General features: G+C 33.5%; 2 protein-coding genes and 1 long non-coding RNA gene across 3 annotated transcripts; 1 reads left to right on the top strand and 2 right to left on the bottom strand.

Annotated features, from left to right (window-relative positions):
• The first annotated feature begins 317 nt into the window (after nt 1–317).
• On the top strand, nt 318–4,704 carry LOC128159586 (protein rolling stone-like). Its single transcript, XM_052822716.1, has 2 exons — nt 318–553; nt 3,231–4,704. Exons 1-2 carry the CDS (start codon nt 476–478, stop codon nt 4,023–4,025), a joined length of 873 nt encoding a protein of 290 aa, XP_052678676.1. The 5' UTR covers nt 318–475; the 3' UTR covers nt 4,026–4,704.
• On the bottom strand, nt 4,211–23,619 carry LOC128159587 (uncharacterized). The gene is made up of 2 exons (XR_008240161.1): nt 23,221–23,619; nt 4,211–5,468 (listed from the first exon to the last, which is right to left on the bottom strand). It is a non-coding gene; the product is annotated as an uncharacterized LOC128159587 (long non-coding RNA).
• LOC128159585 (uncharacterized) lies at nt 9,815–12,498 on the bottom strand. The gene is made up of 4 exons (XM_052822715.1): nt 11,337–12,498; nt 10,916–11,047; nt 10,695–10,822; nt 9,815–10,597 (listed from the first exon to the last, which is right to left on the bottom strand). Exons 1-4 carry the CDS (start codon nt 12,191–12,193, stop codon nt 10,572–10,574), a joined length of 1,143 nt encoding a protein of 380 aa, XP_052678675.1. The 5' UTR covers nt 12,194–12,498; the 3' UTR covers nt 9,815–10,571.
• Nucleotides 23,620–23,685: the final 66 nt, after the last annotated feature.

The raw sequence follows: 23,685 nt of genomic DNA, 5'->3' as shown, positions 1-23,685 counted from the left end.
GGGGGGGTTGAATGAAATGTAGTATGAAAAAGTTTTTTTTAGCCACATTTTGGGTAAGAAGCTTCTATACATGTTTTATTTTGTATACGCAGATATTTCTTTAAAATCGTATTCCCTACCCCCCTCTCGCAGCTATTTTTGAGTTCTATACATACCACTACCTAAGTATCAAAATTATAGAATTAATACGAAAATTATGGAAAATATGAAATTTGTTGAAAACCTCATGCATTTACACGTGGACACTGCTACATATATATCTACTATACGTGGACTATATAGTGTACTGTAAGTGGAGGTTCGGCAGGAGTATGCGCCGTGTTGTTAAGTGAGTAAGCAGTGATAACAACTCGATAAAGTGTAGCGCTGTCTTGTTTTATGGGAACCGCGTGTTCCAGGTGAAATATACTTGTGGCGCGAGAGGCGGACAGCCAGAGAGGGAGCGGACCAGAGTGGGGCACTACCTGAAAAAAGAATGTCATTGAGGGACGAGTTTCAACTGAAGAAAATCGGACTAAGTTACGACAATCCAGCTCATTTCTTCTCTTGTCAAGTAAGATTTAATTTCTTTTTTTATCCTTTTTATTTGGAGGGGGTGGGGATGGTAATAAATTTAATTGTGTTATTTGATTGTGCTATAGTTTTTTAAAACTCATTTTCTTGTAATATCCGATTTTCATGATTTAGAATCTAGTGGATTCAGCTTCAGAATATTTCTTTAGGGAGAGAGGTCACGGATAGTGGCGGAAAATGATAATATACAAGTGTTTCTTTATTAGATGTAATGTTTCCAGTCAAAGTAAAATTGAAACAATTCGTTTTTAACATTAGATTATTTATCATCTTTTATAAGTACATTTAAAGGACGCCGTTAATACCACATACCGATACATATATATTACAAACGAGGGAAACTAAACATTAAATGGCCTGATTAGCCCTTTCAATAAAACTCTAACAGACACATGTGTGTGGAGTGATATTCTGACCAGCGATTTCATCTGACATATTTTGATTTTTATTTCTAAAAGCACTGACGCTGTATATGTTATTGATATCGAAAATTTTAATGTTAAAAATTAAATAGAAATGTGAGTGCGGCGTTTGCCCGAGTAAATGTCAAGAGTACTTGGGGGGGGGGGGGGGGGGGGGGGTGATAATGGCATTTATGAAGTACGTTTGTAGAAACAAATATGTTACAAAATTTATTATTATTTATTTCAACTTTGAGCAATAAGCTCATCAGCATTAAACATATATAAACATATGAGAGGCACGCAAAATGCGAAGCCAGTAGGCTTCAGAGTCTCTGCAGAGCGTGCACTCTCGCTATGGAGAACAATATACAGCTTTCATATATGTTTACATCATATTAAATATATATACACATACATATATAAAATACATGTAGTGAAATAAATACACATAGGCATGGAGAGAGCCTTGGTATCCCAACGCGTGGATTTACTGTGTGGCCCAGTTACCCCGTCCCCGCAGAGATTTATAGATTCACGACATTCGGGAATTTTGTCTAGTCAAAACACTGCAGATATTTCTGTAGTTTGACGGCGTAATTTCTACACCACAACTAAGCTAAGTGAGTGTGTTAGAAATTGATTTTGTTCCTTAAAAGTATAGAAATACATGTACATACGATACATGTAGCTTTAATATATATTTGCATTCTATTTATGATCATCTCGCAACATCATGATCGAGTGGGCTCCGAATGGGAGAGATCACCATTAATGTTCGATGGGTCTTTAATATATTTTAATTTCTTCTTTGAAAATTAGAAATAAATTATACGTGTTGCTGTATGATATTTTAGCGTTTTGTAATATTTACACATGTTATCACAAACTTGACAGTATCAATGGGTTTGGGATAAGATTGATCACCAAATCCGACTTAAATGTGCATATATTTCGTACTCAGAAAAGGTAAATGTGTGCAACGAGGTGCCGAGTTGAGCACATAATCATTATGCTAACATCTACCAGTGGAAAGCAAACAAGATGTCCAATCTGGCCACAAGGCGCTTGGCAAAACGGTAGATCTATCATCGCGGAGTTTTGAAGTCGCTATCTGCTCTCGGCCGATTAAGAGAGTTTTTTTTTTTAATAGAGCCCCCAATTACATGTAACTCTTTAAACCGGCTGACTCTCCACTGCCTCAGATTACACTGACCCGGAATAATAGATTTTATCAATTAAAACAATTCTAATCAAAACTAGACCTGTGATGTTGTTTCTCTACGTCACACTCTAGTAGAAAAGTAGTCAAGCGAGTTTGGGGTAATCCTGAACTGATTAAATTATATGATCAAGGCGTGCGTGTTATACGCCTCGAAAAGTTATAAAGTGTAAACAATTACTTTAGATTTCTTAGAAAATCAAAATTCTCAGAAAATTAAATTTATTGAAAAATCAAATCATATTTTTGATATGATAATCAGACATTCTATACAGAATAATGATAAGTATTCTACCGCATTGAACCCACTTGTTATTACGTGCTTTTTAAGTTCAAGTATTTTTTTATTCTACAATCTTTTTTTTTCATTCTTTACATTCGTTATGTGCACAAGACATACAACTTATGGCATATATTATAACATATACTTAATAGTTATATTGAAATAATGGTATGGTACTTGTACATGTAAAGTACATTGACAATGTATATAAAATAAAATTTTACTAACAGGCGAGAAAAAAAAAGAAAACCAGAGAATTTTTCTTAATTATCATGAATATTGAAAGCTAGATGGAGATACTTCCCCAAATTACACAGTTCTTTAAAATTTTGAACACTTACTAATTGTATAAATTTGTATACAAACGGGTTTTTCCAATAATATATAATCTTAATATATTTTACTCGAATTTCCCTATACTGTCGGCATTTCAAAACAAAATGGAATTCATCTTCAATATCTGAACAAAATTTACATAAGCGTCTTTCCACAAAATTATCTTAATAATATATATATCTCAATAATATCTTATTACAATCATAATGTGCATACAACTATATTCTAGTATTTTAAAGAGAATAAAATGTCTAAATTTCAAGTAAACAAAAAATAAATAAAGCGGTGCCAAATGGTCTGATGTGCACGCTTCTTAAAAATATATACCCATATCACTTTCATAACATCTGTCTCTAGCTATTAGTAATCTTTGGCATTTTAAACTTATAATGATGGACATTTGTTTCTCTTTCAGTGGAAATGGCCTTCTGCGGCGTATATTTTCATCCGGGTTTTTCTGTCGCTTTATACGACAGGTGCGTTGATCGCGGTGTGTGCGATGAACGCCACGTACACCCTGCTACAATACTTGACGGTGTGGACGTACATTCTCCTTACTCTCCACTTCATACTAACCGCCGTGATAACTGTGTTTCATCACTTCCGGCGGCCAAGAAAAGTAAGTTGTACCGAAAATCAACACATAACAGACGAAAGCAAAAGTAGAGAAAACCGGGGATTTGTTGGCGAGAAAATGGAGCCAATAGGAAAGAGCATTTCTGAAACTCCCGAAACTGACCGAAAAAGTTGCAAAACTGAGCTGGTTAATGGAGTCACGTGGTACATGAAACTATCATGGCTGCTTTCGAACATTGTACAAGTGTTTTCTGTAATAGTGACGGTCGTGTACTTTAGTGCTATTTATCCAACTCTCCATGTCAGCAACTCCGAGCTCGTCAATGATACCAATATGCACGCAATCAACACCATTTTTGTGCTCGTCGACGCGGCAATATGTGCGCGTCCAGTCCGATTCCTACATTTCGTGTACCCCCTAATTTACGGCCTAGTGTACATTGGGTTCAGCGTGGTTGTGTACGGGGTGTCGGGGACCGTGATTTACAATGTCCTGGACTATAGCCAGCCTCTGTATCCCAGTATAACCGTGCCGGGACTGGCCATCCTTGTGATCCCACTTTTACAGTTGGCTTTTTACGGACTCTATAGACTGAGAGTTTATATCTCGACGAGATTTCAGAAACACGCCTGATACCAAACAGATAGTCACTCATGACAGTTGATAACGTTTGTAATGTTAGGTGGGCTTGCGATACAAGACAGGTGTTATTGTAAGGATTATTAATAGTAGGTAGAAAGAGGATGTCTTGTATGGAAATGAGCAAATGTTTTTGAAAGCAAGTCAATCGTTGCCATTGACTATAACAGTATTTTCAGGTATTTCATTTATGTTGTAGCAGAATTGAACAATTTTGGAATGATTTGTAATAGTACGTCTTGTAGATATGAGTTATGGAAATGAAATAGACCAAACTGACTATTTCCATAGCATCAAATGAAGGAAACGTTTTTTATATCAGAACGTGTGGAGTCATGTTATGAATTATGTGTTGTTTCTAATACAGAAAAGACATTTAGCAAAACGTCTAAATAAAAATTTGAAACGTTAACCTACAAAGAAGGTAACATAAAACAATATTCAATGATCATATTCAACAGTAGAAAAAGCAGGCTATATATAGACCAACCATTTCAAACCCATTATCATTCTTTGATAAAGCCTTCACAATTATATTCAGACTATAGTGAACAAACTTTTTATAATCCATTTTATATGAAATATGGTCGTTAAAAGACGTTTTTACAACTGAATAGCTGTTTGGCTGAATTACTGTTTTAGAGACTGTTATTTTTTATAAAATTATTCTCAGCTCTCAGCGTTTTTTATTTGAATTTCATGTGGTAGAGCTTTTTGAACTATTGGACAAAGATGACCAATATAAAATAAATGTGATAGACATCCTCTGTATAATGTTAATGAAGAATTGATCGATTTTTGATACCGTATATTTAAAAATTGGTTAAACTGGGGGGGGGGGGGGGATATTTGACCATATCAAACGTAGTTCTTTTATGAAATCATGAAATATTTTTCCTCATTGCAATCTTAGTGAAAAAAAAATATTTACCAATATCAGTTTACTTCAATATAACATGCAGATGGGTAGACTCGATCGAGAAAACTTTGCAAGATTACTTTACACAGCAATTAATCCACGATGGCATTTCAAGGAAAACAATATATGAACAGTCTATATAAAAGTATAATTTACATGCAACTTTCAAATCGGTTGTATGCTAGAATGTTTCTATTTCAAACATTGTCTAAAAGAATGTATCCGATAATTTGGCAAATAAATCTCAAACAAGGACAAGTTTTAATGCCCCGTTTATTTGCAATTCTTTCTTTTTTTTATACGGAATTGTACAATCTGTCTAGCTGATCAACGGTATGTCAACCCGAATGCACAGTTCTGCAATTATTCTTGAGTTGTCGTTCGTAGGTAAAATATTGAGACTCGGCACACACATAAAGGCGATGGACTGCCGAACAATTTTCCTCAATGAAACAAGTCCAAACCAGTTCCTTCTATTTATTTACATGTATGAATGTAATAATGTATCACCCATATCCCTGAAAAAATATGAAAACTGGAATTTAAATATTATATTTTGTGCATCGAAACGGTACAAATTGATTTATTATAGCGAGCGCAGCTCGCCGGCGCGCAGCGCCGGCGAGCGAAGCGAGCTCTCAGAACCAGTGTGCGCGGGAAAAGAACGAGCTAAACTTACAGTTCATCAAACAAAATTTTTTGTCTACGTCCCATAATGCTCTCTAATGTTTTCACCCGTGGTGCTATACCAAAAATGGCCGACTTTTAACTCGTAATTTACAGTGACTTAAAGTTTGAAGACACGTTTTGAGTACCGCATATGCTTTGGCAAGACTCAAAAGATTTGTTACATGCTTCCATACTTCCGTATTGAGCCGAGAAACGTAAGAACGAGACTAAAGGCAGCTCCCTGCACACCATGTGACCATCACTGTGACGTCACTCACAAAGTGAAAGTAACAGGATGTAAACATTGCTAAAGCAGTAAGATTTTCTCACATAAATACGTGTATTTTTACACACAAACGTATAAGATTAATAATATTTTATACGTCCAACTTCAAAGTAACATAGTTGTGAATGTGATCGTTATATATTAACCATGTTAACGTATATAACCTGGATACCCACCCCCCCCCCCCCCCCCCACACACACACACCGAGCTGTTCGTTAATTAAGGCAGGTTGAAAACAAGAGTTGTTTGCTAGAAGAAACTTTATCATAAAATAAATTGAAAAATTTTGTAATTTGATGTAAATATTTGATATAAAACCTATGTTGTAGTGGCTCTCCCCCCCCCCCCCCCCCCCGAACATCCCCGGCAATCCTCCACTTCTAAAAGCACACAGTATCTTTTGCATGCATTCAATGACTTCTCATTTAATGCCTTAATTTTACACAGTGTTAATGTTGTGAAGTAATGCGGTTTATTATCGCAAATCCAACAATTGTTTCCAAACAATAAGTACAACATACGGTAATGATCAACTGCATTTAGTGTAGGTGACAATTCAGTTGCAATTTGTTTTAATAAGTTAAAATTATTTGGTAAATGTATTCTAAATGTGCCCTGAATATATTAAGTAATGCATTAACATATGCAGGGAAGGTATAAACAAAATCCCCTCAGTTTATTGTTAACAAATAGTCAGATAATACATGTACTATGTTGGTGGGAATGTGATAAATTGAATGTAAAAGGTGAACACCGCTCGTAAATAGGCACCATCACACAGATACTGTGGTTTCATTGATATTCAAGGGTATCAATTTTCGTGGATAAAGTAAAAATCACAGTTTCAAGGATACGTAAATTCGTGGCCAATGACCCTATCAATACAAAATGTTAATAGAAATTGCATTTCAATGAACATTTAATTTCATGGGTTAACTTAACAACGAAATCCATGAAAATTGGTATTCAACGAATATTGATGAAACCACAGTACCTGGTATATCAACCCTTTGATTTTGTTATACTCGATTGCACACCTGAAACTCGTGACTGACATGTAGTATTCCTTTCGTGGTCTTTGGATTTTATGCATTTATTATTCTATGTGCATATTGTTTGTAAATAATGCATTGCCCAATTTATTTGATGTTAGTATTCATTTGGCTTGAAAAAAATGTGTAAAATTTGATAATTTCATCGCAACCGAATAACAAGGCGAGACAAGATGTGTGTCCACACAGGTGAGACCTCTACAGTGAAGTACTTTAAACTGTTCAGAGGTCTGCCCCTTATATAAGGGTTGTAGGGACATAGTGATGAAAGAGAAATATGGCCAACAGTGCCTTACACATATTTAACATGAATGTCCAGGGGATATACATATGCACTTCTGTATTTTAAGCATCGCCTGAGGAGGTGAGAATAAATTAATCGAATCCTTGGCTAACAAAGAGGATTAAGATGGTGCAATATTTTTGCCTAGCTATTGGTCTGAAGTGCAAAATATTTATTTAAAAGAAAATTTATTTTAAACGAGATCAAGGCCTTATGAGTCACTTGAGCATAAATGCAACCATGTTTAGGGTTCATAGAATAGGAATTTCATAACTGATTAATAATTATTTTCATGCAATATAATCAGCAAGAGGTAAATATCTTGCTCAAAAAGATTCTCAGAGTGATGATGGATCAAACAAATTAATTATTTTGATAGTTCAAATGTAACCAAGCAGTCAAGACAAGATATTGGTAGTGAATCTGATGAATTTATTCATATAAAGAAAAACAGCTTTGACATACAAAATACATTACCTTAAAAAATGGGGAAAAAATGTTAACAGCTTCAAACTTAAAAAAGTTTTGTTATGTAATCCTTTTGTTGTTTTTTTTGGCTCTTACACAAGATAATGTACTTTTAAATTGAAAACAATCCATTAAGTTTTAATTCAGTAAAGCCTACTTGCTCATCCCTCTGGTGCACTTAGTTTGCCTGCTAGATATGCCAGGTATTACATTTTTTTTTTACAGGTCAATGCATATTCCCCATAAGACCAATCGCCACTGACCCTCTCCCCCAATTTCATTTAATATTTTACACCTTCTACTCATTAATAAAGATATTGCAGTGTAAAATAAAATATAAATATTACATCGAGAAGATTAAAATGTCTTTCATGCCGAGTTATTTTATTCAAACACAACAACAGGTGGATTGATACTTTTCTGCTTTAGTCTGATTGTGATATAGGCAACTTAATGCATTGGCTGTGCAGATTATCTGATTACAAAAATAAATTGAACACGGTCAACATACCCTACTAGAAATTGGCAAATCTTAATGGTGAATTAGAAACCTTATGAGCTAGATTTTGATTTAATGTAACTCCCTGCAGACTAAATTGTATAATCATTGAGCTTAATTTCAAGTAAGCTGATGAAAAAAAATATATTTAGTTGATATTTCTTAATTCTCTGTAAATGACAAATACCCGGTACATGTACTGATATACATGTATTACATACTGATACTTAATTAAATGTTCTCTTTGGGCCTCATCAGTCAGGTAAGAGAACATATTTATAACCTGATACCTTCTTGGTGCAAAATTGATTAAATAAATTTGAAATATATATTGTTCTTTTATCACAAAATTTTCTTTAAATTACTAGTATACGTATCAATATTATACCAAAAAATTTCAGAAAAAGCACCAAGAAGGTTTCGGCCCTTATAAAAAAAACAACTGAAAGAAAATGTTCTCGACCAATATTAGGAAAGTTTCTAATCATGGCTGCTGGTTTGGAAGCTTATCAAATATTCATAAAATTTAGTATGATTCACTGTATAAAGATCTACTTTTACATAAACATGTATATAGATATTGATATAGAAAGAATTTTTTTTATAGAAATGTTACTAAATTTAGTACAGTGAAATGAATTGAAAAAAAAAGGAAATGGAAATGATATGTATGTACAGAAGTTGTTTTCACCATGGATTTGTGTTATGTTAATTATATACAGATCTAGAAACATCATAAAGATAATTATGTGCATTAACTTTCCAAAGAATTTCAAAGAACTTGAAACAATAGATAAACAGGCAAAACCATACGTCAATTTTATTTGTGTGTCACACAATATGCAAAAAAAATAATAATAATATGGGTAAATTTGTAACTTTTTGAGTCATTATTGCAATTTTAATTACAAACAATATAAAAATATATAATTTTTGCTTATTCTAATTTTTTATGCTGTGAAAGTTATTACAAAAAGCTAAAAATAAGATCATCATAAAAATAATTTGATATATTTATATATTTACATTTGCAAATATGTTTCCTTATATGAATCTATAGAATAGCGAAAACGTTAAATTCTGTATGAACGTTTTTGTGACGTCGCAATGATCATAGCACACGCTTATCGCTTATCAGTTGGATTATTGTAAACATAAAATCTAGGTAATATTAATAGTTCTGAACGATTTGTCTTTCTCAAATGTAAATATATGTAATAAACAGCAATGTTAAAAAGTTCACCGGGATATGAAGTTGGTTGGTCACATGATCAAATCCTGTGAAGCCTGATGGGCTTCTAAGATTTAATCATGTACCAACCAACTTTATATCCCAGTGAACTTTTTAAATTGCTGTTTATTTCTTAAATATACCGAATGCAATGTACATCAAATAAATATGAAATGATACTGAAACTTTTAGAAAACAAAGGGCCTATCAATGGTTCAGGAAAAAAAGCATGCAAAAAAAAAATGAAAGAAATAACCTTAAATCAAGTACATGTACTAGTGATATATCAAGCATTCAATTTGACCAAACAAGACAAAAGAATTTGAATAAAAGGTACTGAATGCATAATTTATTATTCGCAGAATGATCCATTGCAAATATTTGATTTTAACATGGAGAAAAGAACTGTGAAATCTGACAGTAAATACTAACTTCTAAAAGTCACTCACTTGTCTCATTAATATTTATAATACCTGTACATGCAAAGTACTTGGTTTAAAGTTAATATATTAAAATATAGAACCATAAATTAATTCAAACAAAAAACAACTAGCAAAATGAACAATAACTCTAAAAAACAACAACATTTCTGAAGACTAGACTACCAAGTTTCTATTAAACACAAAGCAAAAACTATTAACAAAAGAATGACTTCAGATAGACACTGTCCTTTCAACCTTGCCAGCCTACTAAGGATTGACTTGCTGTTCTATCATCCACTTGCTATCATCCACTGCAAGAAACTTATCCTAATCCAAATCCAAACTTATGAACTAAAACCAATTAGAGAATGAAGCAGAACAGGGGCCTAGGACGTCAGATGAACACTGTCCTTTCACCCTTGCCAGCCTACTACAGGACTGACTTGCTGTCCTACTATCATCCTCTACAAGAAACTTATCCTAATCCAAATCCAAACTTATGAACTAAACCAATCAGAGAATGAAGCAGAACAGGGGCCTAGGACCTCAGATGAACACTGTCCTTTCACCCTTGCCAGCCTACTACAGGACTGACTTGCTGTCCTACTATCATCCTCTACAAGAAACTTATCCTTATGAATTTACCCACCCTGAAAACAGAAATTGATGTATTGAAAATCAAACTACAAGACTCTTCATTTTATCCCAATTCACACCCCATCTTTGTCTGCAGGATCTAGAAGAAAAAAGGAAATACATGCATATATTTTTCAAATCTATATTTCAATAGATGAAATAAAAATACAATTAAATTTCATCTAAAAATTAAATACCATTTCTTTGGTCTTCTCTTGTGAACACAATGACCTGTTTCTTGCCATTGATGGTGGTTACAATCCTCCTACCAAGCATAGAGGGAGGCACTCTCATCCATGTTGGCTGCCCCAAACCAGTTTCAACACTAGATTGAAGTATATATATATAGTAGTTAAAAAGATTATGTTTGAAAAAGCTCTCTGAAGTAGGTAAAGTACAAATGATATTTAAAACATACCTGAATACACTTTGCTGTGGTGCAGGTTGTGTAGGAAGTGTATTGGTTGTCGGTGGAACCAGTCTCAGGGGAGGATACGGAGCCACAGATGGTCCTGGCAACGAAACTGGCACTGTGGAATCTTGAGATGATCTAAATAGTTGAAAAAAGATATTAAAAATCATTAACATATACATAAATGAAAATACATGTACCACAAATGTCTTTGAACAATTACAAAAAAAACCTGCTTGACTACTGGTAATACAGTAAAACATGGTTATAATGAACATGCAATATTGCTAATCCCTGGCACTTCGCTATAAGCGTTTTTTACTGTGTATATAACATCATCTTAAGATTTGAAATTATTATTTTGGCATCATTCACACTGAAATTTTATGTTTAAAATCATTCTTGAAAGAGAAGATTGAAGCCATACCCAGAGACATTAGGAAGAAGGTTCCTCATTTCTTCCTCTGTTGGTTTTCTTAGACGGGGTTTTGGGATCCGGCCAGGCTTTTTGACAGTTGGTCTAAATCTAGGCTGCAACAAATTCTTAGCATTAGAAGAAATTTTCTCTGTCTTTTTGAAATCTTTCATAGAATTGTGTATTTGATTGCTACCCTCATTTGCTGCAATAATGTGGTCTAATGCACTTAAAATATTGTCTAGTCTCTGTTTTTGAACTGATGGGTTGTTTTTAATCTGTTCAGCTATTGTGTTTAATTTCTGTTCAATGTGCTGTATCTTTAATTCAGTACAATCACGTGTAGATGTTGAAGAATCAGTGTCCCTGCTACTTGCATATTGTTTTGACGAAAAGTCTGTATTGGCATTAGATGGATGATCTTTGTGTGAATTAAGGTTGGCAAATGCATGTATTTTGTGCAAATGTTTACAAACATGACCATTTTTGTAATCCAGACAGGAGCATGAAAAAAGATGTTTACAAAGGTCGATGCAAGGAAATGTTTTACACTTGTTGAAGCAATACTTCTCACTGCATATGTCAACTAGTTTCTTTATGTCATACGTTGAATCAGATGAAGTAACTGTAAAAAAAAAGTCACTGATTTGAAAAATACAGGAATCATCAATTTCTAAACTTCTCTGATGACGATCAAAATTATTAATATTTTCACCAGAGGGCAAATTATAACTTAAACGACGAAGTCTTGTCATGAACAGATTTTTTTCAATTTGTAAGAGGGTATCAACCAAAACATCAATCCGTCTATTGCGTTTTCCTTCAAAATATATAGTTTTAAGTTGATTGTGAAAACTTTCTACAAACATATTTGTATGAACATTTCCAAATTCCCCACTTCGAAAACATTTTGCCCAAATTTCTTTTCTGCTCAGGTAAAAATTCTGAAAGTAATGTAAAAATTCTTGATTAGATTCCTGAAGTTTTCTCAACAATTCCTGGACATAAGAAGAGAATAGATTTTCAGACTGTGCTTGTAAACAAGCACATAAATAAGTATAAATTTCTGCTTGTAATTCCTCATCCTTAATAAGTTGTCGAATCTTTCTTTTCCAATTTTCATGAACATGCCAATGACAAAGAAAATGTTTAAGGTCCCCCCCAAAAACTTTCTTCGCAGCATTCCAACCTGAATTGTCGTCATCTGTCATCAGTATATTAACTTTAGTATTAGGAGATTTCATTTTGACGGAGTTCAAAAAGACAGAGATTACATCCTCACTCTCTCTATTGCTAACACAAAATGCCACAGGATAAACATGCCTAAATTCATCTAAAACCAAGAGAGTTATCAATTTAAAAGAATAAACATTTGTCTTGTGGGTTGAATCCATACAAAGTATAAGTGAAGCAAATTTTTTAAACATTTCAAGCTGTTGTTTAGTCATTATTGCAAGCATAAAATCTTCCTTCTGTAGACCTGTCAATGGATCGTCAATGTTCTGCTGTTTGTACACTAATACTGGATTGTAAATTTCATTTCTTAATTCATTAACTTTCAAAAAGGTTGAAGTTGCATCGTCAGAATGTCTCATTACAGATGAGTCAACAATAGTTTTCTTTAAATTGTGAATAGTTTTCCTATCCAACAAATGATAGTATTTTAATTTACTTAAGTCGTCACGTTCGTTGCGTTCACCTACATTTTCTCGTATTCTGTCAAGTATAGTGTTTATTGGTATTTTCAGGGCTAACATTGTACAAATCTCGGACTTGACAGAATCTGGTAAAGGCAAAAATTTGCTTTCTTCAAAGGACAATGAGTGTGTATGCGATTTGATATACTTAACCTGAACAGATCCATCTGACTTAACTTTAACCGACATCCTCGAAGGACACAATTTTTGAATTTTGCAAGACCCTTTGATATTTTCTTTGCGTTTTCCTAAATAACTTTTACCCTTTTTTAAGTGAATACGTTTGACCCCATCCCTGTGACACACAAGAGTATAGGACTGACTGCCATCTTTGTTTACTTTATTTTTCCGCTGCTTTACATATCTGCTGTGTATTTTAATACTCTCCTGCTCTTTAAACTGTTCAAATAAATCAATACTTTCAAAAGTAAGACTTTCAACATCTATACATGCTCCATGAAAATTTCGAAGGTGATCAACTAATGTATCCACATTATGAAACTTCAATGCACATGTGGATATAGAACACAATATTTTTTGGCCATTTTCTTTCTCATGAGCCAACTTTTGGTGACGCATCATAGTTGCTTTGTTGTAAAAACTTCTATTGCACCTAGGGCATTTTGTCTGAGACCTTGAACTATCACCTTTGTCAACATACTGTCTACCATATGAATGTTCAGTATTTTGATTCTGTACTTTGTGGCTTTTAAAATCTTCCAGCACATCTAAACTAAAAGGTTTGCAAGTTTTGGCATCAGATCTCCAATTGTAACTGCTTTTACCTGTATTATTGTCTGAAACACTGGCAGTGTTTTGTGATGACCCAGTTGGAGCTGTGTGTTCCTTTAATGCTGGATTTTCTATTACTGATTCATAATGCCCACCCCCAGCCCGTGTCCAAACCAAATGAATAATATTATCCGAGTTGTGAAAATTGTGTTCTAAAGTATTAACCACTGGATTTTGAGAATCCCCTCCTATAGTTACAAGTATGTTCAAATTTAACACTCTTGATAAAGCTAGTATGGATTCCTGCCCAGCAAATGTTCCTAATTGTCTTAAATTATTTAGATACCTGGTAGTTTCTGTGTCAGTCATGGGTAATCCATTTTCTCCATACAAATAAAACCTAAAGTCATCTAAGTTTTCCTGGATATGATTCACAGCCAATTCTCTCAATGCATAATGATGGTCTTCAGTGCCATATAAACCAAAACTAACAGAACGAAACAAACAGTTACCATCTCCCTGAATATGGGCCCTATACAAACCGTACTGATGCAAATATTCATCCTGTTGAATTACTTGCATTTGGTGTTCATCAACATTTTGAAGTTCTATTGTCTGAGTTTTACTTATTTCATGCAAAATGTTTTCTGTTGACTGAAATTCCTAAGAAAATAGAAAGTAATCGAAATAAATATGATGCATCAAAAAGACCATTTGTAAACAACAAAAGAAATTTGAAACATTTGATTTACTTTTGTTCAAATAAGAAAAGTTTTTTGTTGAAGATAAAATAGTGGAATTTTCTATGTAATTTTCATAACATAAATTAACAAGACATTATAAGTTAATTTAAATCATATAAATGAGAAGAAAAAAAATTATGAGGCATAATAATTATAATAAATGTATACTTTGTTTCTGTACTTCAAACAAAAATAGATTAGTTTGTTAATTTAAGGCAGTGACAAATATGCTATAATCCATTAGTCATACTAAAGGCCATTCAACTCTGGCAGTGATGGGAATTGAACCCATGTCTTAGACTGTCCATACACTACCTGTCCTGATGTTAGTTTAGTGCAGCAAAATATTATATTATGTTAGAAAGTTGCAAAGAATTTGGTAAGCAAAGTGTAAGCAAGACAAGGCAAGAAAAGAAAGTGATATAAAGTAGGCTAGTGCTTTGAACTTAATTAATGTATGCAGGGATTAATCTAGGGCATATTTTCAGCCTATATTCAGTATCCCCCCCCCCCCCCCCCAGAAAAAGGAAAAAAATTCCCCTAAATCTCCTCTTTTCCCCATTTGATAAGTAAATATTCTCCCTTTACTATATAAAAAGCTCATATATTGTTTTTCTTTTTATTGTGCTTATAGCTACTCCAAATGGGGTTAAATATGTAAGTTATGTGGGCATTTGAATTGTGTGAGCATTTTATGTACTGTTAAAGATCATAAAATGTTGAAATTCAATTACAGCCAGATGGCTTTGGCCCTCTGGTCCCCTGAACAGGACTCTGACCCCAGACTGATTTTCCCAAAATCTCCAGAGAGGGTAGTTTTCCCCAAAACCTAGATTAATCGCTGGTATGACTGATTTTACACCATCACCATCAATCTATAAGTATTTTTCAAGATAAACAAAGCAATGTGAGTTCCAAGTAAAATGTGCATAAAAGTGATAAAAAGGGTGCAAGGTAAATACATCTAAATATTGTTATTTCTATATATCAAGTGTTAATGTACAAAAAGAAAGCAGAAGACAATTCTCCAGAGAGGGTAGTTTTCCCCAAAACCTAGATTAATTGCTGGTATGACTGATTTTACACCATCACCATCAATCTATAAGTATTTTTCAAGATAAACAAAGCAATGTGAGTTCCAAGTAAAATGTGCATAAAAGTGATAAAAAGGGTGCAAGGTAAATACATCTAAATATTGTTATTTCTATATATCAAGTGTTAATGTACAAAAAGAAAGCAGAAGACAATTAAGCAAGATAGAGTTATATATAATTATGGGGATCAAACCCAAATCTTCTTCTTCATAATCCTGCAATAATTTCAAACATCTTCATAAAAGTTACTATTCCAATCTTATCAAATCTTATCAGCAACATATTTGTTGTTCAATCACAAAAACATAACAAGAGTTACATGGGCCAAATTACTCACCTAAGCAATTATAAAATCAGTTTTATGGAGTCATATAAAAATATATGAACAATGTAGTAAAATAATCATGTATACAAAAGATTTCTTTATGTTAAATACTGAGTCCCTTTTGTAACAGGATGATTTCATAGCCATATCACAAATATTGGACATTGCAGTTATCAATAAGATCTTAAACATAGCAAGAGACAAATAAGCCTTGACGGTCACCTGAGTACCATAGCCCATACACAAACTTGTCGAGGGGTCTCATATATGCATTTAATTAATTCTCAATCTAGAGTAGAAAAATTATAATATCGTAATGTTGACCACCTCCCTGCCTAAAATCTTTCAAAATGGACTACGAAATCTATCATTTTACCAAAAAACTTCAAGATCATAATAGAGTGCATGACCTGATATTGAAAAGGTGCAAGACTCTGATAGAAAATAATTTTCTCATATTTGTTAACTTTCAAGATAGGTTTTATGTGTTTATGTTTTTACAGATAAACTAGTAGACATGTTTTATTTAAAAACAACAACCTCCCATCCCCCATCCCCAGGGGCTGACAGAAACTTTCCTTGTGGGCATTTACAAAAAGAAACAGCTTTAAAAGCTATAATATGTTACTCACTTTAGCTTTTGAACATTCAACCTTCACTAACACTCATACCATCTTGCATTTATACCAAAATCAGTTTACATGTACTGCTTATCAGTGATTTTGGTTATCCAATTATTACTTTACTACTAACAATTCTATTTGTTTACTTAGAAAGTTCAAAAATGGTTTTTGTTTCAAATAATAAAAGTACCTGCATAACTCCTTTGATCATACAACTTCTTAATTACATTTATACATCAGAGCCACCCTCCACTGGATTAGACAAGTTTTACTGTAAATGCTGCTATGGGTTAAATACATTTAATGCATGCCCAGTGTGAATTATTAATTGTTTACAATTATGAAATAAAAAGAGTTTACTTTGACAACAACATTGCCCAAATTTTGATCAAAAAAGCCCAGGTGAGCTAAGTTACATCACTCCAAATTTGCCAGTATTTAAGTACCAAAAAATATCCATTATTTTTTAAAATTCACAAACATGTAACATGTAACAGTTTATCCTCTTTTATGAACTGCTCCACAGTTTTGAAAGCATAAATTGACCCTTGTCATGTTATCAAGTATAACAAAGGTAGACATTAGATTCTTACCTTTAATGCAATTATGTACTTGGGTGAATATATGCATCAAGTACTGTAGACTTATAGACAAAAAAGTAATTATACATGTATTTTTTAAAAATATTTTTCGACACTTACTCCCTTATTACGACTACTTACTTGTAACTGGGCATCTGTCAATAAAGGTGGCAAAAGGTTTTCCTGTAACAAATAATTAAATATTTAAGGTGTGATAAAATGACCACTGCATTTACCTCAGTGTTAATTTTCCTTCTAATTATTAGCTTATATTCATTTAAGGAATGAAAGGCTGAATGAGTTATCTTTTGACACCACAAACATTGAACACTGTCACAAAATTCACACTTGTTGATGTTACAGTTGCTGTTCCATTAATTGGATGTAACTGTCAAGATGTAACAGGACTTTTGAAGTATAAATCACATTTACAGACATGGCAAGAAATTTTAAAATATTAATTTATATTAATGCCTTAGTATACCCAGTGTCTGGACTTTACCTGAGACAGGAATGGCAGATGCAGATCTTCACCAATGCAGTGGACAGGAGTCAAGAGAGCAATCTGTTAATTATTAACCAGCAAGAGTAACAATACAGGACTTTTTTTCACTTACAAATTGACTGCAATTTAAAAAATAGCAGGAGATAACAGGTATTGATACTATATACAAATAACATGGATTGAGACTATATATACTAATATTTTGAAACAGGAATAAAGAAATAAAACCATAAACCATCCTTCAAGCCCCTGAGATGGCTCCATCCTCTATTTAATTTGCTGTTTTGGTTTGGTGGGTTTTTTTTATCACACTTATGCTATGTAGGAACAATATTTTCAACCAAACACATATAAATTTTAGTAAGGTTCTGCGCTAATTCTGGCAATACCATTAAACCTAATAAATTTCACCTCACAAGTTTTTGTTTCATCTAAATAATGTGTGCTGTTCTAATAAGATACATGCGTGACATATAAATAATAAATAAATAATAATTATATAGCTCATGAAAAAGCTATAGATATACACTGATATACTCGTTTGTAAAATCAACAAAAGAATATAAACCAATATAGTAAATCACTGAAATAGATTTGAATTTATGTATTCTAAAATATAATTTCAATCAACCACAAAGTAATCAAACAACTAAAGTTTTTTCTTCAATATTTTTTTTGGGTACATGCCCATCTACTGGAGATATGGCAAAATAAATATTCCTTAGCTATAATGAAAAAATAAATCAATAGCTTCAAAGAAAAAGATTAATATTTTTCTGTTTTAATAACTAATTACAATTAAATGACACTTGATTAAAATGGAACCTACCAAGAAGAAAAAACCTTCAAGATTCATTTCAGTTCGTCTACCCGCCATGTTGAAACGAAGTGAAAGAAGAGAAAGCGGAAGTGTGAATGCGCATGCGCAACTGTGTAGCAGGGAGCTGCCGAAAGTTGAATCTGAAACGTAAACTAATACGAACAAAGTCATGGATGACGTCACTGTGCACTCGCGCTATATTTCCCGCGATAAATTTAGAGGTGGATCAAACATCTGTAATGCGTTTACTAGCTATTCCAGAATAGACTGCGATACCTGCTTCATTGACGGATGATTTGTTTTTAATTTTTTTTTTTAATATGGAGATTTTATGTTTATATATATTAGCAAGAGCCATACTTTACTGTCATAACAATCCATTTTTAAGCTAATTGTGCATGCATGAGTAGGGAGGAAATAAACAATAGGACATTTTGAAATAAATAAAAAGGAATAAAATGAAAAATAAACAGTTAAAAAAAATTATGTAAATATTGCATATAGTCAGACCATTAAATTTAAAAGTGGGAAATTACACACCTACAAACAGGTACCACTCTCTCTCTCTCTCTCTCTCTCTCTCTCTCTCTCTCTCTCTCTCTCTCTCTCTCTCTCTGGGAAGGGGGTTGCGCTGTATGTATCATAACCATTAAAATTAGTACATTTGGCATACTTATTGTAGAGCAATACTCTCTCAAAAATTCTTTGACGTTCGTTGATACCTATATAAAACTATAAGTTGACAATGATGCAAAGTATGTGTAATTCTTGCTGCGCTCGCCATAACGGTAGCACCGTAAAACATATTACTTTCATGTTAAATACTGAAATCGGATTGGTTTAGACGCAGTTGGTAATCCGTTTTTATTACCCTCGGCATTAGCAACACACTTGACAACGGGTAACACAACGCATTGTTATATGCGCGTAAATTATATGCGTACGGTTTGCCGTAGAATTCACGTCATTTCTATATAAAGCAGAAAATTTTCTTTAAAATTTAGACATTCAGTATAATGAAATAAATAGTGCCTCTTTGGGAAGTTAACTGTTGAAATTGACATCCCTCGAAAACCATTGTCAACCTCCGCTTCGCGTCGGTTGACAATGGTTGTCTCGGGGTGTCGATTTCAATAGTTACCCTCCCAAACAGGCACTATTTATATAGTATTTACGAGGTATTATGATATTGTTAAGATTATTAAATATAATCATGTCTACTGGTAAAAACAGGGAAGAAATGATAAGGATGCTATAAGATAAGGAAGGAAGTCGTTGATATGTATACATATTTAAAACAGAACATTGTTATGTCAGAAAATATCAAACTTAGTTCAATATTTCACATGTGCCAGATGGTGCCTTCATAAAGATATCAGGAAGCAGGACTGCGACAAAATAAATGTTAAAAATTGTCATATTTCTTTGAATTGGAGGAATTGCCAATGTCTTAAGTGCAACTTTATATATTTAGATCTACCATGTGTTATTTCCTCTATTTCTTACAGAAACTTAAGTTCATTCACAGCTCTATAGAAACAACCAGACTGAAATCTACACACCCCGTTTATTGATTGGTCGAAATCTACAACGGCTGAAACTGAAAGAAATTTGACAGGACTAAAATTGACACGCGCTGTTTATCGATTGGTCGAAGCCAACAGCGACCTAAGTTAAATCGCGGACTGCACGAAATAACTATGATGATGTCAGACTCAAAGTCTCACAGGAGACAATTTGGCTGTTTCATTTAGCTAATGAACTGTACATTAACAGTAATTTAGTGAATTTTCACTTTTTAATAATCAATTTATTAATTAGTTAAAAAAAAGATGTTAATATAGTGAAGATTGATCATTGCAGAAAAAAATTACATGACCCGCTAACGCTCTGCAATGTCGCTACCTTCATATCCCGAATGAACCCCCAAATAAATCATTTTATTGTTTAAGTAATAACATTAATACAAAGTTCATATAATTAAGCAAAGAACGAAGCCGTTTTCATTGGCAAGAGTTAACACGAAATTTCACTTGAAAAGAAGGTGATTGACCCCCCTCACCCATTAATTGGTGATTATTTGCATGGTTATTATATATTAAGCTACAAGTCCTATGATAGTTTTTGGCAGTTGCTCGGAACTGGAATGTGGTGCTGGACCCGTGAAAATGTGAAAAAGGGCAAATTTTCAGAAAATTTTGAGACCGTCCCTGGCTATTCTAAATAGTGCTATATGTAAATTGTACTTGTTTGATTCTGAAATCTTTAAATTCTCAAGAGTCGGGACCTTGTGTCCCTTGCATGCAAACCAATTTTAGCAAATTTAAAAATCCACTGGAAATAGATCACATCTATGAGTACTATTTGCCTCAACTTTCCTCGACCAAATTAACTCCCCTGTCACCAATATAATGTGAGGTGGCAGGGGATAGTTTCGAACGAAAGACCCGTCAAAATTTGAAATAAAGGGAGAACCTAAAGGTTTGTCTGCTTATTTGAGGGGTATAAATTGCTAGAATATTTATTGCATTCATTTTGTGGATAGAAGAGCTCATGTCAATTTCATTTATAAATGACACTTTGATACTGGTAGCACTTTTCATCAGATATGGAATGAAAATGCGAAACTGTGGCCAAAATTTTCACTTTTGGTTTTGAACCTGAAAAGTAGGGTGGGTGCAGAACACGAATTGTCACTCGAAAAGAAGGTGATTGACCCCCCCCCCCCCCCATCAGTTGGGGATTATTTGCATGGGTATACATTAAGCTACCAATCCTATGGTAGTTTATGGCAGTTGCTCGGGACTGGAGCGTGGTGCTGGACCCGTGAAAGTGAAAAAACTTTTTCAAAAAAAGTTCAAAAAATTTTGAGACCGTCCCTGGCTATATAGAGTCCTTTATGTAAGTTGTACTTGTTTTATTCTGATTTGTTTAAAAATTTTCAAGAGTCAGGACCATGTGTCCCCTGCATGCAAACTAATTTTCGCAAATTTTAAAAATCCACTGAAAAATCAAATCACATATCTGAGCACTATCTGCCTCACATTTCCTTGACCAAAAAAACTATCCTCTGCCACCTGATTATTCAATACACATGTTCAGTCGTATATTAAAATATGAACTCAATGTCTACCCAAGTTATAATCGTATAACCTGGGTTGGGACAATTTACGCTTTTTTATAATCCGCGAGGCGGATTATAAAAAAGCGTAAATTGCCCAACCCAGGTTATACGAGTATAACTTGGGTCGATATTGAGTTCATTCCTTAATCCTTATAATTTAACTTTCTTTAATTTGCTGTAAAAATTGAGTCCGTTTTACTTTTAAAAATGATATTAATCTGTTCAAAATTCAAACGTAACGTCAAGTAGATTAGTACGTTTTTGACGTTGGTGCATTGTGACGTGTGTTGTGACGTGCAAACCAGATTATACAAATCTAACTAAATTTTTGATCCAATCAAATGCCGCCTTACAACCAGAATTAAATCATTCGAAAATAAACAGCAACTTTGATCTGCATTAGATTTTCCTCTTGCATTAAGTGGTGTTAATTCATTGAACAGAAAACCTGAAAATTTGGGGGTTTTAGGCAGACAAACATGCTCTCAATGGAAATATTCACAATCGATGCAAGACTACTCTCGATTTTCACGAGTTCAAAACCGTCTTATTTTCGTAAAGTTACAACGAATTAACATGCTAATCTATCTACAATCGTGAAATAGTTTTCTTGCTATTTGCCCATGGTGAAAAGTCATCGAAATTATTCACCGGCAGTATTCGATTTCCCTCTTTTTTTTAACTCTCACCCCAAAAAATCCGGGTTTAATCCCTGATTTAATGCCCAAACTGGTTCAGGAAATATCTACTCTCAATGAGCTCGTGGAGACTCCTACAGGGCATCAATTGTTCTAAAGATAGGCAGGAGGTCCTTATCAAGGAGGAAGTTGTTGAATGACCCACGCTTGATTAAATCTATATCAGAGATCGCTCCCCCCCCCCCCCCCCCCGGCCTCCACTCCCTACTCTCGGTATGGAAGTTTTATGGTTTTTACAGTGACTTGCTTATTTAGTGGTTGTGAAATTTTTGGGTCTACTCGATTTGACTTATCGTAGGTAAAAAAATATTCATAGTCACCCAACGCTTGTCAAATTTCAGCACTTTACACACATGATTTTATTGATATAAACTTTTTCAACCGTAACTTTGAATAAGATATATTGAAAAAAAAAATAGGACAACAAATAGGATTCACAATTTATAAATTAGACAATCAGCGGTAGTTTGAAAGTTGTATGTACTGGTGGGAATGTGTTACACTTTTAAAGGATGAATGCACTTAATGCCGTATTTTGAATCCCTTTTCGGTCACTACTGTTACGTTTATTCCTCCCTCAATTTTATGGTCAATTTCTTATAGAAATTTACGGTCATAATGGTGTTAAACTGCGTTGCAATAAAATGATTTGTTGTTTTATTACCCTTACTGCTCTGCACACATCTTGAATAAATTTAGACGTGTCTGCTCATGATTGAAGATAAGATTCATATACACAGGTTGGGCAGTTACTCTATAGGGGAATGATTGCGCTAAACGGGAGATATTATATTCCTCTTTTTATTAACAAAAAAAAATCCCGCAAATGCATATTTTTTAAAAGATGTATGCCCCCCCCCCCCCCAAAAAAAAAATCAAAAAATAAATCAAAAATCCAACTCACATTAACAATTTGCATAAGAAATAGGTGCAAATGTTCTTTACAAAACTGACCTTCGAAGCATAAACAGTCCTCCACTGGTGGCTGCAAACGAAGAAAATATTCCTTAGCCATTCCGATAATATTACAGTTTTTAACCACTCGTCTGTCTAGAATTATATAGTGAGAATATACTACTGAATATAGTAACAATTCTTATCATTCCCTTGTCATAGTTGTAAAGTAAATTAAGCACGAAAGACAACTCATATTGGTTGATATCCTGGACATTCAATCACATGAATGGTTTAAATTTGTTTTGATAAAGCAATTCTTTATTTCATATCATTATATTTTTTTTCTTGCTAAAAAGCAAAACCAAATCATCTCGGCCGTGACTACCCCATGTATATCATTTTGACGCGGGGTTATTTCGACCAGTTTTCAATTTTCAAGTCCTCTTATTCATTTCCTTAGTTAAGATTCTGAAACGACTTTGCTTTCTTAATCTTTTTTTAAAATTTATAACGAATCGTTAT

This window comes from Crassostrea angulata, chromosome 8 (assembly GCF_025612915.1).
Source record: "Crassostrea angulata isolate pt1a10 chromosome 8, ASM2561291v2, whole genome shotgun sequence".
NCBI classification, from domain to species: Eukaryota; Metazoa; Mollusca; class Bivalvia; order Ostreida; family Ostreidae; genus Magallana; species Magallana angulata.
Note: the sequence above shows the minus strand (reverse complement) of the source record. Positions and strands in the feature narration are given on the sequence as shown.

Excerpts from the sequence above, each read along its gene's own strand:
- LOC128159586 (XM_052822716.1), top strand. The coding sequence starts at position 476 with ATGTCATTGAGGGACGAGTTTCAACTGAAGAAAATCGGACTAAGTTAC. Across the intron at positions 554-3,230 it reads CTCATTTCTTCTCTTGTCAA|TGGAAATGGCCTTCTGCGGC; the intron begins GTAAGATTTAAT and ends TTTCTCTTTCAG.
- LOC128159585 (XM_052822715.1), bottom strand. The coding sequence starts at position 12,193 with ATGTTTGTAGAAAGTTTTCACAATCAACTTAAAACTATATATTTTGAA. Across the intron at positions 10,823-10,915 it reads CCACAGCAAAGTGTATTCAG|TGTTGAAACTGGTTTGGGGC; the intron begins GTATGTTTTAAA and ends ACTTCAATCTAG. Across the intron at positions 10,598-10,694 it reads AAGAGAAGACCAAAGAAATG|ATCCTGCAGACAAAGATGGG; the intron begins GTATTTAATTTT and ends TTTTTCTTCTAG.